The 13,826-nt window shown below is 40.7% G+C and overlaps 3 protein-coding genes across 5 annotated transcripts; 2 read left to right on the top strand and 1 right to left on the bottom strand.

Moving 5' to 3' along the window:
* The first annotated feature begins 44 nt into the window (after positions 1–44).
* On the top strand, positions 45–5,439 carry ccdc77 (coiled-coil domain containing 77). Its single transcript, XM_075470923.1, has 12 exons — positions 45–100; positions 1,109–1,157; positions 1,373–1,559; positions 1,657–1,799; positions 2,384–2,480; positions 3,442–3,532; positions 3,614–3,702; positions 3,862–4,010; positions 4,183–4,447; positions 4,588–4,713; positions 4,826–4,978; positions 5,143–5,439. Exons 2-12 carry the CDS (start codon positions 1,123–1,125, stop codon positions 5,287–5,289), a joined length of 1,482 nt encoding a protein of 493 aa, XP_075327038.1. The 5' UTR covers positions 45–100; positions 1,109–1,122; the 3' UTR covers positions 5,290–5,439.
* Positions 5,440–6,293: 854 nt separating this feature from the next.
* Positions 6,294–9,963, top strand: hdhd5 (haloacid dehalogenase like hydrolase domain containing 5). 2 transcript variants are annotated; one of them, XM_075469474.1, is made up of 8 exons: positions 6,294–6,637; positions 6,948–7,151; positions 7,247–7,359; positions 7,566–7,659; positions 7,743–7,776; positions 7,889–8,063; positions 8,145–8,333; positions 8,465–9,963. In XM_075469474.1, the coding sequence occupies exons 1-8, from the start codon at positions 6,527–6,529 to the stop codon at positions 8,883–8,885; spliced, it is 1,341 nt and encodes a 446-aa protein (XP_075325589.1). In that variant the 5' UTR covers positions 6,294–6,526; the 3' UTR covers positions 8,886–9,963. The 2 variants fall into 2 exon arrangements, with proteins under 2 accessions (XP_075325589.1, XP_075325588.1); XM_075469473.1 differs by having other exon boundaries at positions 6,936–7,151.
* rab19 (RAB19, member RAS oncogene family) lies at positions 9,693–13,805 on the bottom strand. 2 transcript variants are annotated; one of them, XM_075469476.1, is made up of 5 exons: positions 13,609–13,805; positions 13,017–13,114; positions 12,258–12,446; positions 11,670–11,853; positions 9,693–10,528 (listed from the first exon to the last, which is right to left on the bottom strand). In XM_075469476.1, the coding sequence occupies exons 2-5, from the start codon at positions 13,065–13,067 to the stop codon at positions 10,254–10,256; spliced, it is 699 nt and encodes a 232-aa protein (XP_075325591.1). In that variant the 5' UTR covers positions 13,068–13,114; positions 13,609–13,805; the 3' UTR covers positions 9,693–10,253. The 2 variants fall into 2 exon arrangements, with proteins under 2 accessions (XP_075325591.1, XP_075325592.1); XM_075469477.1 differs by having other exon boundaries at positions 11,670–11,847.
* Positions 13,806–13,826: the final 21 nt, after the last annotated feature.

The raw sequence follows: 13,826 nt of genomic DNA, 5'->3' as shown, positions 1-13,826 counted from the left end.
CCACGAAGAAGACAAAGAGGCGGATACTTCCGGGTTTTGAAAAAACATCACCGCGGCTCTACTGAACAGAGACGCTCAGAGTTAAGAAACACTTTGACTGGTATGTAAAATTTTGTTGTATGTTACCTTAAAATTGATTTACGTTAATTAATTGTTAATTCAAATGTTAATTCAGTGCGCTCAAGTAAGTTGAACTGTTTGCTTAATTCGTTTGAAATATTTTGACACATGTTGCTGCACTTCTAGAGCTTGTAGACAACTGTTTAGATGTCCCACTACCCCCCGCCGCCCAATCCATGGCAACAGGGATGCAATACCTTGTGTAAATGCTGAACAAGCCATATGTACAGGCTTTTCTTATTAAAATTTCTAAATTTCACCCTTAAAATACGTAAATTCGCCTTTTTTTATATATATATCATCTAAATTAACTGTAAATCTGTTTTAATTTTTTTTAACTCTAGTATGTTACACTATGTAGAATAGTTTATTAGATATATTTCAGGAATTTGAAAGCGGCTGATCCAGTGTCAAACACATAATTCCCTTAAGACGAGAAACGTAACCATAGATGGTACCAGAAACTGCAGTTATCTTAAGCACTATTAAGCTAAAAATGATTTCTCATAGACTCGCGTAATGATGGTCTTTGTCAGGCTGTTTTTTCATACATACCTGCTTAAACAAAATGTTGTAATTGGGCTTGGTGTTCTTTCTGTAATGCAACTATCACTGCTAAAGATAAAGATGCTTATAAACCCATATAAACCAAGCGATCTGCCCGGCTGTGTCATGTACTCAATTGTGTTGATTCATCACATCAGTAACAATACAATGACAAAGGTTTTGCATTTTCAAGCAAAGTGTATTGACTACTTTTTTAAACACCATAGAGATTATCTGAATAATAAGTAGCAAGCAGTATATTTCTACCCAATATGCTGGATCAATCCACTCTCTGTGTTCATGTCCTTGTATAATGGGCAACTGCTGTCTCAGGATGTGCATGTTAAGCTTTCAAGAACAAGCTCTTTTTCGGTGCTAATGAAAAAAAAGTTTTCCTTCCAGTGTCTGCGCATAACAAGGACTTTTCCACTGCTGTTTTCAGTTTTTTCTGCTGGGATGGGATCTCCAACAAAACATGCAACTCCGCACAGGTAAGAACAGGGAGAATGGGCCTTTTTGTTATCATTCTGGAAAAGAAAGAAAAACTGTTGCTATAACAAAAAATGAGACATATATATAATGCTTTTGAATGTGATCTCCTTTGGTGCCTAAAGATTTAGTAGTAAATGTTTGTTAATTAGATGAGACATTTGTGCATTGTTGCATCATCCTCAAAACTACTCATAATGTCTTCTTTTTCCATCAGAGCAAACTTTCATACCCCAGGCCAGGAAACCGACTCCCCCCTTCCCCCCATCAATGAGCGTCTGGCGTACTTGCGTCCTTCCAGGGAGCTGCTGGAGTTCTACAGACAGAAGATCGCTCAGTATGATGGTGAGCACGAGGAGATGCTGCAGATGCTGGAGAAGTATAAAGGCGTCACAGAAGACCAGGTGGGAGTTTGGATTTCCAGTTTGACGGTGATTATAAGCTGTGCCAGAATCTTTGGTTGTTGTCTGTTACTGATCTTCTGTGTCCTTGCCCTCCCAGCATAAACTGCAGTGGGAGGTACGACAGCGTGAGGGAGAGATCGCAGAGCTTCAAAACGCTCTGAGTGACATGCAGGTCTACCTCTTCCAAGAGAGAGAGCAGTCTCTGCGGCTTTATGCAGAAAATGACAGACTAAAGATCAGGTAGGTGGACTGTTCCAGATAAAACAATGATTATAGTTTATTATTTCTCCCCTGCTTTTCCTTAAATAATTAATCTGTCAAAATGGCTATGTTAATACCAGTGAGTTATTTGCCTGTCTGATTTACTGCAGCTAGATATTCTGAATATTATTTCTACTTTTCATTCTGGCTCTCAGACCTTAATAGTCCTAGTCACACTGGGCTGAAGACCAGTCAACGCAACCCTGGCATCCACCAATCACAGGGAAAAAACAATAATGAACGCTAGAGATATTCTGTTGTATATTACCACTACCAGTTTGCTCCCCAATCAAACGAGCAGTTGCCTTTACACTAGCGTGTGGTCCTCAGCTGATAGTGCTTAAGATGACAACTGATCCTTGATCAATTTCAAACCATTTATCAAACCCCTTGCAAATATTTGATGCCCGGTCGGGACTCCTTGGCCACTGTTGAACAAACGGTTGCAAAACCTGTCGTCAACCAGTCACCTATCAAATGAAAATTTTAAGTTTCAAGTGTTTTGCTTTACTCTCTTCATAATGTGCATAAAACTGTCTCACTGTCAAGTCGTTGTTTTGCAGAGAATTAGAGGACAGAAAGAAAATCCAACACCTCCTTGCCCTTGTTGGTCCTGATGCAGGCGAGATCACATATTTTTACCGGGAACCTCCTCACAAGGTGCATGCTCACTTCATCATAAGCCTTTCTTGCAGCAGATATTTGGAACAGGCTGTATTGTATGGCATAGACTGGTATAGCTCTACAAGATTGGAGGTTTTTTAATGTCATGTTTTACTCTAATCCTACGACAAGATGTCTTTAGCATACATAGCATCAGCTATTAGATGATTAAATTGTGATTTACAGCACAGTTTTTAAATTTAGTGTCAAGGGAGCTGTACGAAGTTTGTACTAAATTGGTGAGAAGTAGGGTTGCAAAGTGGTGGAAAATTCCTGGTAAATTTCCAGAAACTTTCCATGGGATACTCTAGTTGCTAGGTAAACTTTTAACATCATTGATCAAATAAATCTACCTCATAATATCATCAAAACTTACTGGAATTTATGTTGTCTTTGGGCTCAAATGTGTGGCTTCAATAGTCTGTGTCTGTGCTGTGGGCTCAAAAGAGTGGCTTTAATCATCTGTGCATGTGATGGAGGAATGCACAGTGCATGTAGGAGGTGTGGCCTCAACAGCCATGCAGGGAGTAGTGTGCTATGTGCCCGTTATTGAGGAATAGCATAGATATTTAACTGTATTTGCATGATTGTTTTAGCCAAGATTATGCTACAGTATATTCTTTCCCTACTGTATTTAAGTTCCCTTCCTTCAATTTTGAAAATTTCCAGTTTATTCTCGTTAGTTCCCTTAAATTCCCATAAATTCCTGTTACCTCTAATGAAAGTTCCCAACATTTTGCAGCCCTAGTAAGAAGTGTCATTGCGAAATTTTTTTCCTAATTTTAGAAAATTGACTAAACAGACAATTTTCCAATGTTTGTTGAATTGTTTTCAAGCCCACTTAAATGATGAACTGTCCTTATCGCTGCTTGACATGTCTTCTTTTTGTCTACGACAGGAAAAGAAAACCCACGTATGTGCCAAATAGGTTTTGAAAGCAAGATTTCTGTGATTTCAGGTTGTTGTTACACAGAGGCGCCCAGAGTCCAGATCAGAGGAAAATCTCAATCTCAGGCCAACAAAGTTAAAACCAGCTGCAACTGCAAAAGGTTTGAAAAGAACTGCTTTTTAAAAGAAAAAGCTTTTAAAATGAATAACAACTTTTTAACTTTGATTTAATGTTCAAGCAGAGAGTAGCAGGAGAACAAAATCAGCAGATGGGGTCGGTGGAGAGAGCCTGGAACGGTACAAGAACGACAACCAGACGCTGTTGCTACAGGTGGGGCTCCACTCGTGTACGCATGAAACAGAACCTTGTTGTGTAAATATGTTTGAAAGGTGATGATAACAAAGTTTAGCATCTCCCTCTCTCTTGAGTGTCTGTACTAACACAGTTTTGGTGATGACTTTTTGTGTAATTGTGTGACTCATGTGCCAGGTGGAGGCGCTGCAGGCTCAGATGGAGGAACAGACTCGTCTGGCCAAAGAGCAGATCGAGGCTCTGCTGGAGGATCGAAGAATTAAAAATGAAGAGGCACAGGCGCAACGGCAAAAAGACCAGGAACGCATCACGGCTCTAACTGACAGGTGAGTCTCGTTTATGACATTGGATGACCTGCAGTATTCTTTTTAATGAAACACTTCCACTCTCTAAACGTTGGTCATTTGTAAGACAAAGCTATGAATGTTGTTGACTTTTTTTTTTTTTTTTTAATGAAACTGCTCTGGATGATTTAACGTAACTCCATTGACACGTCAGGCTCCAGCGGACTCAGAACCTGTTGCATGAGAGCACCAGAGATTTCTTACAGCTGAAGTTTGACACTCGGGCTCTCGAGAAGAGCTGGATGGTGGAAAAGGATCGGCTTTTGAGGGAGTTAGACTCTTGCCATAACCGTCTGAGAAAGGCCAGGCCTATCAGTGGTGAGCTGGGGAGAACGTGGCAGCCCAGCAGCAGCAGCACAGCCCCTCTGCTGCCTCGGCCACGGCCGGAGTTGGAACAGCCGCACAAGGAAGAGCTGAAGGTAACATGAGCTACCTTGTGTCGACCTCAAGAAGTTATTCTTTATTCAGTTTGGCTGAGCATAATACTTACTGTTTACCTTTGTCTTACATGAAGAATGTCATTGGCTTGTTTTGAGTTTCATTATAATTATTTTATCAGGCATTGCAGGAGGACTTGAAGCAAGCTCACCGTCTGGCAGAGATGTACAGGGAGCAGTGTATTTCTCTGGAGACAGATCTGTCACAGATCAGGGAGGAAGGAGACGTGGGCAGAGAAATATTCAAGGTTCACTTGTTTGAAGAATTCTTATGTCTGCACAGTCCTTCATACATACATCTTATGGTTCATTGATGACTACTTTTTTTTCTTGAATAACAGTACTACTTTATGTGTGCAGGAACGTTCAGACAAAATTGCCAAGCGTCTCCAGCTGATGACTCAGCGTTATGAAGCTTTGGAGAAGAGGAGGGTCATGGAGGTGGAGGGCTTCAAGACAGACCTGAAACACCTGAGACAGAAGCTCAAAGATGTAGAAAAACAGCTGCTCAAGGTAAGAAGACAAGAGTACTGTCTTTTTAAGTTAGTTTTATGTCGATATGACAAGCTTGATTTGACAATAAGTCATGTAGTTTTAAAGAAAAGCAAAATTAAGAAATATTTCAATGTTTTTTACTGTTTGCGTTGTGATTCACTGATAGACCCTTAATTCATTAGGTTACCTTAACTATTGGGCCAAACCAGGACCTCGCCATTCTGCATGAGGTACGGCAAACGAATACGAGGACGAAAAAGGTTCAGGGGGAGCTGATGGCACTAAAGGCTAAAATCTATGGACTGGAAAATGAGCTGAGATTTAGCTGAGGAATGTAATTATATGCCCGGTATAATGTCTTCCTGTGTTTATTGCTGTCGTGGATGCCTTCTGTCATGTTTGTTACTGACACGTGGACTGAATGTTATTGATATTTTGTACTTTGAACCAATAAAAGTCTTTATTTCTGTGATTTTAAATCTTTGAATGCACTTTTTCTTCATTATATCGATCAAACTCAAAAGCAGTTTGGAGACCATGTCAGGGTTACTTCTCTGCTTTTGTGTGGCGATGGGGCAAACTGTCCAGCTTTGGAAAGGGCCTTTTTAAGGGAATTGTGTTCACTTTGTGGTAATGTTAAGGTGAGTGTTGCTTGTCAACTGTCCATAGTTTTCATCTTGTAACTGATGTCTGTATTTAGTAGTAAAACTTGCACGCCAACAACCTACAGTGTTTTAGTAAAATGTCCCAGCATATTTGATTTGAACAAGTACCTTATTTTCGCTTCTACACCTTCACTGCTCAGATATACAGTGGATAAAAACATTTGATTCTGGAAACATTCAGGGAATTTTCTAAAGACGATTGGGTTGATCAGTTATAATGCAAACTTTTTTTTTTTTTTTTTTGTTAAAGTGTGTACTCCTATACTAAAAACCCTTTTTTTGTCTGGTTCTAAGTAGATAAATTTCAGTTTGGCATTTCACTTCTCACTTTCGTTTCCTGACAAAACATTTAAAATTTTAATTTTATGTTAAACTAAACATGCTCTGAAAAAAAATATTTTTAGTGTGATTCAAGTTAAACAAAAGATTAAATCTAAAATAATTCCATAGCTTGCAATAGATGAGGACATACTTAAATTTAGAATATGTCGTGATCTGTTAAACTGAAAGTTTATTGTCACATTCATGCTGCCAAAGTGCCAAAATGTCCTTGTGAATTGATCAGTTTCTTTTCTACGAAAGCGATAAACGAGCGCATGTGTTTCCGGTTGGTTAAACTATGACGCAACCGTGAAGCTCTCCGGCTCCATTGCGCATGCGTCCGAACTGTCATTAGATCGTAGTGCGGGCGTTTGTACCTGTTGAATGGAGGCAGCCACAGGAACAGCATGAAGAGGCAGCGCTAAATCGAGTAATGACACATATCACTTCTGTAGATATGATCCGTTCCCTCAGCTGTTAGAATCGCTAAATCAACGGTTACTGCATTAGCTCAAAGCTAGCTCGGACGTGTCTGTTGTTGTTTACCCGCCGGAGCTTTTCCACGCAAGTGCCAGGAGACATGCAGAGAGTGAGGTCTTTTAGAAGTTGCTGGCAGCTGCTGAAATCGGGCTGTGAGGGAGCAGCCAAACAAGCAAACACCTCGCCTTCCACCTCAAGAAATTATAGTCATGTAAGTGAATGCTTCAGTAAAATGTGAAAATCTGAAAGGAGGTAGAAGTTGTGATTCAAGAGCTGGCAGTTCAAATGGGAACAGTCCTGATAACAACATTTATAGCCCTCCTTTCTGCTATTATCAGTGAGTAATCTATTTCAATCAAACCCTTTGTTATGTGCTTTGATATGGGCAACTGAGAACAAAGTCTCATTGAGTCAAAGCGTGTGTAAAGTGATGAAGTCACAGAGACGGCTCAAATTGTTAATGAACAGCCTTATGTGTTCATACTGCAAACCCCCACTCTATGACCCAGCTCCCTCCACAGGGCCCCGGCTCCTTCGGGCTCCTCTTTGACATCGATGGGGTGCTGGTCCGAGGCAGGACTCTGATCCCCGCAGCCAAGCAGTGCTTCAGGAGCCTGGTGGACCGCAATGGGAAGTACAAGGTGCCGGTTGTATTTGTCACCAACGCTGGGAACTGCATGAGGCAGACCAAAGCGGAACATCTGTCACATCTGCTGGAGGTGGAGGTAAGTTGAACACCTTTTTTGGTCGGCGTCAGCTTGCTGCATCTTGTCTTTGTTTTTTGTTTTTTTACACAAGTCCTTTGTTCTGTTTCTCTCAGGTGTCTCCAGACCAGGTGATGCTGTCTCACAGTCCTCTGCGAATGTTTACACAGTTTCACAAAATGTGTGTGTTGGTCTCAGGACAGGGACCTGTCGAGGAAGTCGCTCACAAGTATCCTCTCTTAACTGACTGACACTGGTTCCTGCTCTCATTCTGATTGTTGACCTAAGCCAAGTGTACACATTCTATTTATTCAGTGTGGGTTTTTTTCATGCCCCACGTTGTTATCAGTATTCAATCTTTGTACCCTTTGTTGCCTTTGCTGGGTCTTTGAAGCCCTGTCACTGATTTTTTTCCTTTAACCCATCAAATGCTAGCCTGGGCTTTGAGGATGTTGTTACGATCGATATGCTCAGAGATGCATACCCTGTTTTAGATGTTGTGGATCACAACAGGAGGCCCAAAGACGGTGTAAGTAGAATTAAAAAATGAAGCCAGTTTATGTTATTACAAATGAGTTTGGCGTTCTGCTTATCGTGAACAATGCGTTACAGATTCCACCCACTAAAGGATTACGGCCAATAGATGGTAGGTTTTCACATGCAGCTAATATATATATATGTACATGGTGCCTGACAATTAACAGTTACAGGTTGGTTGTTTTTATATATTCCTTTCTTTGATTTCTGTTATTCTGCAGCTGTTATCTTGTTTGGTGAGCCAATCAGATGGGAAACCAACCTCCAGCTTATTGTTGATGTGCTCCTAAGCAGTGGAAACCCAGGCAAAACCTGGAGTCCGGCGCAATATCCTCACATCCCGGTCCTGGCCTGTAACATGGACCTGCTGTGGATGGCGGAGGCGAAGAATCCAAGGTACACATGTGCATTCCACTCTTAAACGTTAAATCTGTAGGGTTAGGGCAGTGCTCTCACTGCATATTCCATGTGTTGCAGGTTTGGCCACGGTATGTTCCTGGTGTGCTTGGAGAGTTTGTACAAGAAGGTCACAGGCAATGAGCTGAAGTACGAGGCTTTGATTGGTAAACCAAGTGTGGTTACATATAATTACGCTGAGCTGCTGATCAGGCAGCAGGCTGAGAAACTTGGTTGGACCACACCCGTGAAGAGGCTGTATGCCATAGGGTGAGTCTAACGTCATTTTCAAAATGATATTTGAACACTATTTTCATCCTTTTTTTCCCCCCACTACATATGACATTTGCTTTGTTTCTAAAGCTCCTTTGAATGTGTTGCCACTAATCTATTTTTTTTAGTGATAACCCCATGGCAGACATTTACGGTGCCAACCTCTACAATCGCTACCTCCAGGCCTCTCGTCGCACAAAGGCCCAAATGCAGGCAAAAAGTGGCAGAGGAGGTGCGGAGCCCATGGCAGAGGCTGTCGACGACACCCCTAAAATGACATCTGCCGAGTTAGGAGGAGCAACAAGTGTGTATGGCTCAGAGGAGGACCTGCCCGAGGGGTGCAGCTCCATCCTGGTGTGCACAGGGGTGTACAGCAGAGAACAGCAGGAACTGCCCTCAGACCCAGCGCAAACGGTCACTGAACGCATCTTCCACGGTCACAGGGACTTCCGCTTTGACCCCATTCTCACGGAGCCGTCTTTCATGGTGCATGATGTAAAAGAGGCGGTGGAACTAGTGTTCCAGCAGGAAAGGTGGCCTCTGGAGTAGGACGAGTACCAAGAGTTTCGTAAGCTCTGGCTCCATCTTACAGCTTACTAGCCTAACCTCTACCTGGTTGTAACTGAAGTTGTGTGAGTGTCTTTTCTTTTCTTTTCTTTTCTTTTCTTTTAAATCATGCTCTCGATTATCACAGAACAGAGTGTGGCTGTTACTGTGTAATGGAGTAGAAAAACCTGCAAAAAATTTGTATTGTGCCGTTTTAACACAAAAATGACATGCATGGTCGCGTGCCAGAGTTTTTAATATACTTATTTGTTTTTCATATATTTACACAAAAAAGTTAAGGACTCGTGTTAGCTTTCTAGTCTTTTACAGCACACATTAATTGTTATTGACAACAGTGTAGTTGTTGACTTACACAGGATACTGCATTCAGACTTTCATAAAACATCTGCATAGTTGTGGCCCGTTTCAAACATGGTTACACCTGTCCAGCTGGACGATGTTCAGAGGGATGCAGAGAGGCACGAATGTTGCTCTGTGACAAAAGTGCTTATCTTTCGGATGATGATGTGTTTTTTTCCCCATGCAGACTTATGTGTCGCCTTACCTTTCAAAAACTGTAGACACCTCTGTGGGTCCTCTGTAGCTTGCAATGCTGTTATGTTCCAGCGTGTTTAGGTTTTAAGCCAGCGTAAATTTGTATTCACTAACGCTCAAGAGGTTAAGTTGCCAGCGTTTAGTCTAGTTCTTATAAAGGTACGATCAAGTGAATGTTATATTACATTTTTTTTTATCTTTTATTGTGAAGTTGACTGACTAACATTGTAAGAATGACCACAGAAATGGCAAATATTATTTTTTTATCAAATGGTTTAATATGATATTGAAGTCACGAGCAGTTGATGTAAATTTCAGTATCGGACAGTCAATGTGACTTTAATGACAGTCACAGCACCACTGAAGGTTTATTTTGATTGTTATATTTCTAAATGGTCGGAGTAACAATATACAGACTGCAGGGGGAGAATGCGGAGCTCTGTCCATGTACTGTAAAAGCCATAATGTGCGAAAGAACAAATAAAAAGGAAGCAAAAAACCCACAAGATTCTGGATGTTCAGTGAAAATGTTGCTTGACTGTGTCGGTGCAGACTTAATCCATGTAGAATATTACAAAAAATACATTTGATAATCAAATACCATTTACAAACCTGTACTACAGATCCATCAAACTCTATGAATACTTAAAGTTCAAATGTATACAAAGCCCGTTTTCTCACAAACACAACATGCACATTTTGTCTTTAAACAGACTTCCATTACTGGAGGACAAACCTATCAAAGATACCTGTAAGCTGAATATTCGGGCCGCTTTTCCGAGTTGCAATAAATACTTCCCTCAAACCTCAGCCTGTTCAGCACCCACACTTTTTATCTGAAGACGCAGTGACCTGGACTGGGTGAGAGTTGTCACTCAAAATGAATTGTGGAGAGTTCTGGGAGGACTCGTCTGTGATGGTCATGCCGTTGCGTGCCATCAGCTCCCGGGCCATGAGGATGAAGGCAGCCTCCACGTTCTGCGCCTCCTTGGCTGAGGTTTCTAGAGCAGCCAGCGCGCTGTGGTTTTCTGCCAGAGTGCACGCATCCTCGAATAACGCCTGTCTCTGCGCATGAAGGTCGGATTTATTGCCTGAGGTGGCGAAACAGAAGGGGGACATCTCTACAAAACCGGTACTGCATCAAATATGTTTGAATTACAATAGTTAAGTTTCAATTTTTTTTTCCAACAGATGATCTGGGAAAATGGTGAAGAAAGGCATTATATCCTTATATTTAAAAAGGTGGAGCTTCTTTTCTTAAATGAACATATGAATAGAATTTAATTATCTCTGCATTTTGGTGTGAATAACAGCCGATACATCCAAATCTTCAAAGAAAAGAGATCCACTGATATCTGACTATATTCCGCTCGTTGGCTGCAATCGGTCTATCCGTAAATACGATGATATCAACCAATGGCAGTGGTCCTGGTTATGTAATGCTGACTATGCATTGATTAGAGAACCTGATGAGATATATTTACATTTGATTTTGTTGAGCACAAAAAAATGTTGGGTTTTGTAAGCACTGATTTCATTGAGATGGTAATGATTTAAGAGTAAGACTTTTTAACTTGGCTGTTCCCACAGTCATAAGGCTTTTTAACAGTATCTGCTGACATGTTCTACTAAAATTTTATTCATTTAGTCATTTATTATCATTATCATTAGTATTATTATTTTTTATTAGTATTGTTGTTGTTGTTAATATATAATCATTGTAAATATTCAGATTTTTTTTGAGCTACTTGACTAATTTGAATTTCCCCCATTGGGGGATGAATAAAGTATTTTTCTATTCTATTCTACTTATTTTTTGCAAGGGGTTTTACAAGCGATATTTCTTTGCTACGTTTAATTTTCCAGCGTTGTTGCATTGTAACTGTTAAGTTATTGCTTGTTTTCGTGATCTCACTCAGTACGGGCACATTTTTAAAAAGTTTACTGCCTGTTTAACCCCTGACTGAAAAATCCTGGATTGTTTTTTCTATGAAATATATCCTTAAAAAGGATATTCTGTTAAGCTTCATCATCGTTAAAATTGCTTACATGAAGACTCATTTGAAACACTTCCACTTCCTTTGTCTTGAAGGAGGAAAAACGGACAATGTCTGCTTTAATAAGCTTAATAGGGTTAAAAGTAACACGGTGGCATGCACACCCCTCAGTATGAATGTGCTTTGGGGTTTAAGGACCAATATAGAAGGTCTGGCCTGTTTTCATTTTACATACCAATGAGTATCAGTACCACGCTGGCAGCGCCATACTGCTCCACCTCTCTGATCCAGTGGGGAACAGATTCAAAGGTGCTGTGTCGGCTGATGTCGTAGGCCACCATCGCTCCGTGGGCGCTGCGGTAGTAGCTCTGTGTTATAGTGCGGAAACGCTCCTGACCAGCAGTGTCCCACACCTGCATCTGCAACAACACAAGTACAGTTTTATATAGTTACACAATGAGGGCTAGTTATCACCAGAATACAGTGATTAAAGTGATTTAGTTGTTCTTTAAGAATGCTTTAGTGACAGAACCTCAAACTATGAAGAATTTAATTGGGAAATTGGGAAAAAAAAAGTGGCTTTTCTTTTCCATTTGATTTGTAAGATAACCATGTAAACCAACACACCCACAAAGCTAACACACAGGTGCTATTATTGAAACAAGGCAGTCAGGCACTCCTCTTTCTCTGAAGGAAAGAAAATACTGATCAGCTCATACAAGTAAAGAAATCATTTCTTTCAAGACACATACCACAAACTCACGCACTCATTCTGAGCTAAACTAAATCTAAATGAGAGTGTTGGAAATAAGAGTGAGCCTACCTTCACCTTCTTCCCATCAATATCCAGTGTGCGGACTGTGAAGTCGACCCCGATGGTATTCTGCTGCTTCTCAATGAATATGCCAGACTTGAAACTCTGTACAATGCAGGTCTTCCCAACATCTGAATCCCCAACCAGGATGATTTTAAAAAGAAAGTCGAAAGAGTCCTCAGTCTCCGGGTCTAAAGACTGCATGGTGACAAAAACACGGAGGCTGAAACACTTAATTTAAGACCTCTGTGCCTCCATGCAACAGAACTGGTTCCCTCCGTGTTGTGTCAATAATAAGCAAGGCTATTTACAGACACAATAGTCACATTCTTCCGAGAAAAAGAAGAAATCAGGTTTACAAGAGCCATAACATAACAGACAACATGGTCCTGGGACTGTATGTCCAATTGAGATTTGAAAAATACAGAAAACAACTAAATATTTTACTGTCAAACTAAGATTAACAGCCTGTTTCTTCTGTTATCTTAACCCCATTTGAGGGCTCTAATAGGTAAGCAAAGAAGAAAAAAAATACACCGCAATGGATTAAAACACCTTCCCTTCCTAAACAAGTTCCAATTAAAAAAAATAGATATTGATAGACATGAAAAGATATTTTTTCATCCTGAATCGGTCTCTATATCTATGCTACACTATCGGCCATGGTCTTAAAGTATACCTAAGTCTGTACTTCTGCCCTTTAGACTGTCATTCAGCAGCCACTAAACCTTACTTTCATTCTGATACAGCTTAAGACACGCCTCCTACCTGTCTTGGCAGGTGTGGTCTCCAACTGCCAGCCCACTTGCACCACTGCATCTTGGGATATTGGTATTCTATTCAGGCTCAATAATAGGACACAATACCTGGAAAAGGCAAGTATAAAAACTTAGTGACCTGAAACTTAACATTCATTATCAAAAGTGCTGTGTTCAATAGATTGTGCTTTGCTGAATGATTAACTTGTTAAACCTTACAACATTGCTATAAATCAGAAGACCACAAAGATCCAAAGAACTGGAGGCATATTTTGAACTGAAACTTTATGGGTTACAGATTTTGCTCAAGACACTCAGTATGCAAACAGAACAAATCCCCCCCTGCATAGTAAATGCTCATAACAAATTGTAAACACCATTTTCGTTTTTAAAAGCAGTCTGATAAACCACACAATTATTTACTACTCAAAAATGCCCCACTTTACTAACCCCATGCCTGACTACTGTCAAGTAACACATTCCACAGCAGTTGTCAACTGACAGCGGTTAAGCATTAAATAAGTCAGACGAAATCGCAGCAGAACACATTTAGTACCTAAACACGGTTAATCTAGCATAAAGTGCAATTGAAATGATTTTACCTCAGGCTTCACACATTGGCACAGAGAGATGCTAACAGAATGAGCGTACTGCTTTGAATCAGCTGCGCTCTCTCCACCCCCGCACTCGTTCCTGTCGTCATCTCAGCCCACAGACAAACAAGGCACAGCTGGACACAGAACAATGCGTGAGTGTGAGAAGCACTCGAGCAAGCCGGGTCTATCTTTGGCTGCGACCACCATCTTTCTGTGTGGTTGGT

Source organism: Odontesthes bonariensis, chromosome 7 (assembly GCF_027942865.1).
Source record: "Odontesthes bonariensis isolate fOdoBon6 chromosome 7, fOdoBon6.hap1, whole genome shotgun sequence".
Taxonomy (NCBI): domain Eukaryota; kingdom Metazoa; phylum Chordata; class Actinopteri; order Atheriniformes; family Atherinopsidae; genus Odontesthes; species Odontesthes bonariensis.
This window is presented reverse-complemented; position numbering and strand designations above follow the sequence as displayed.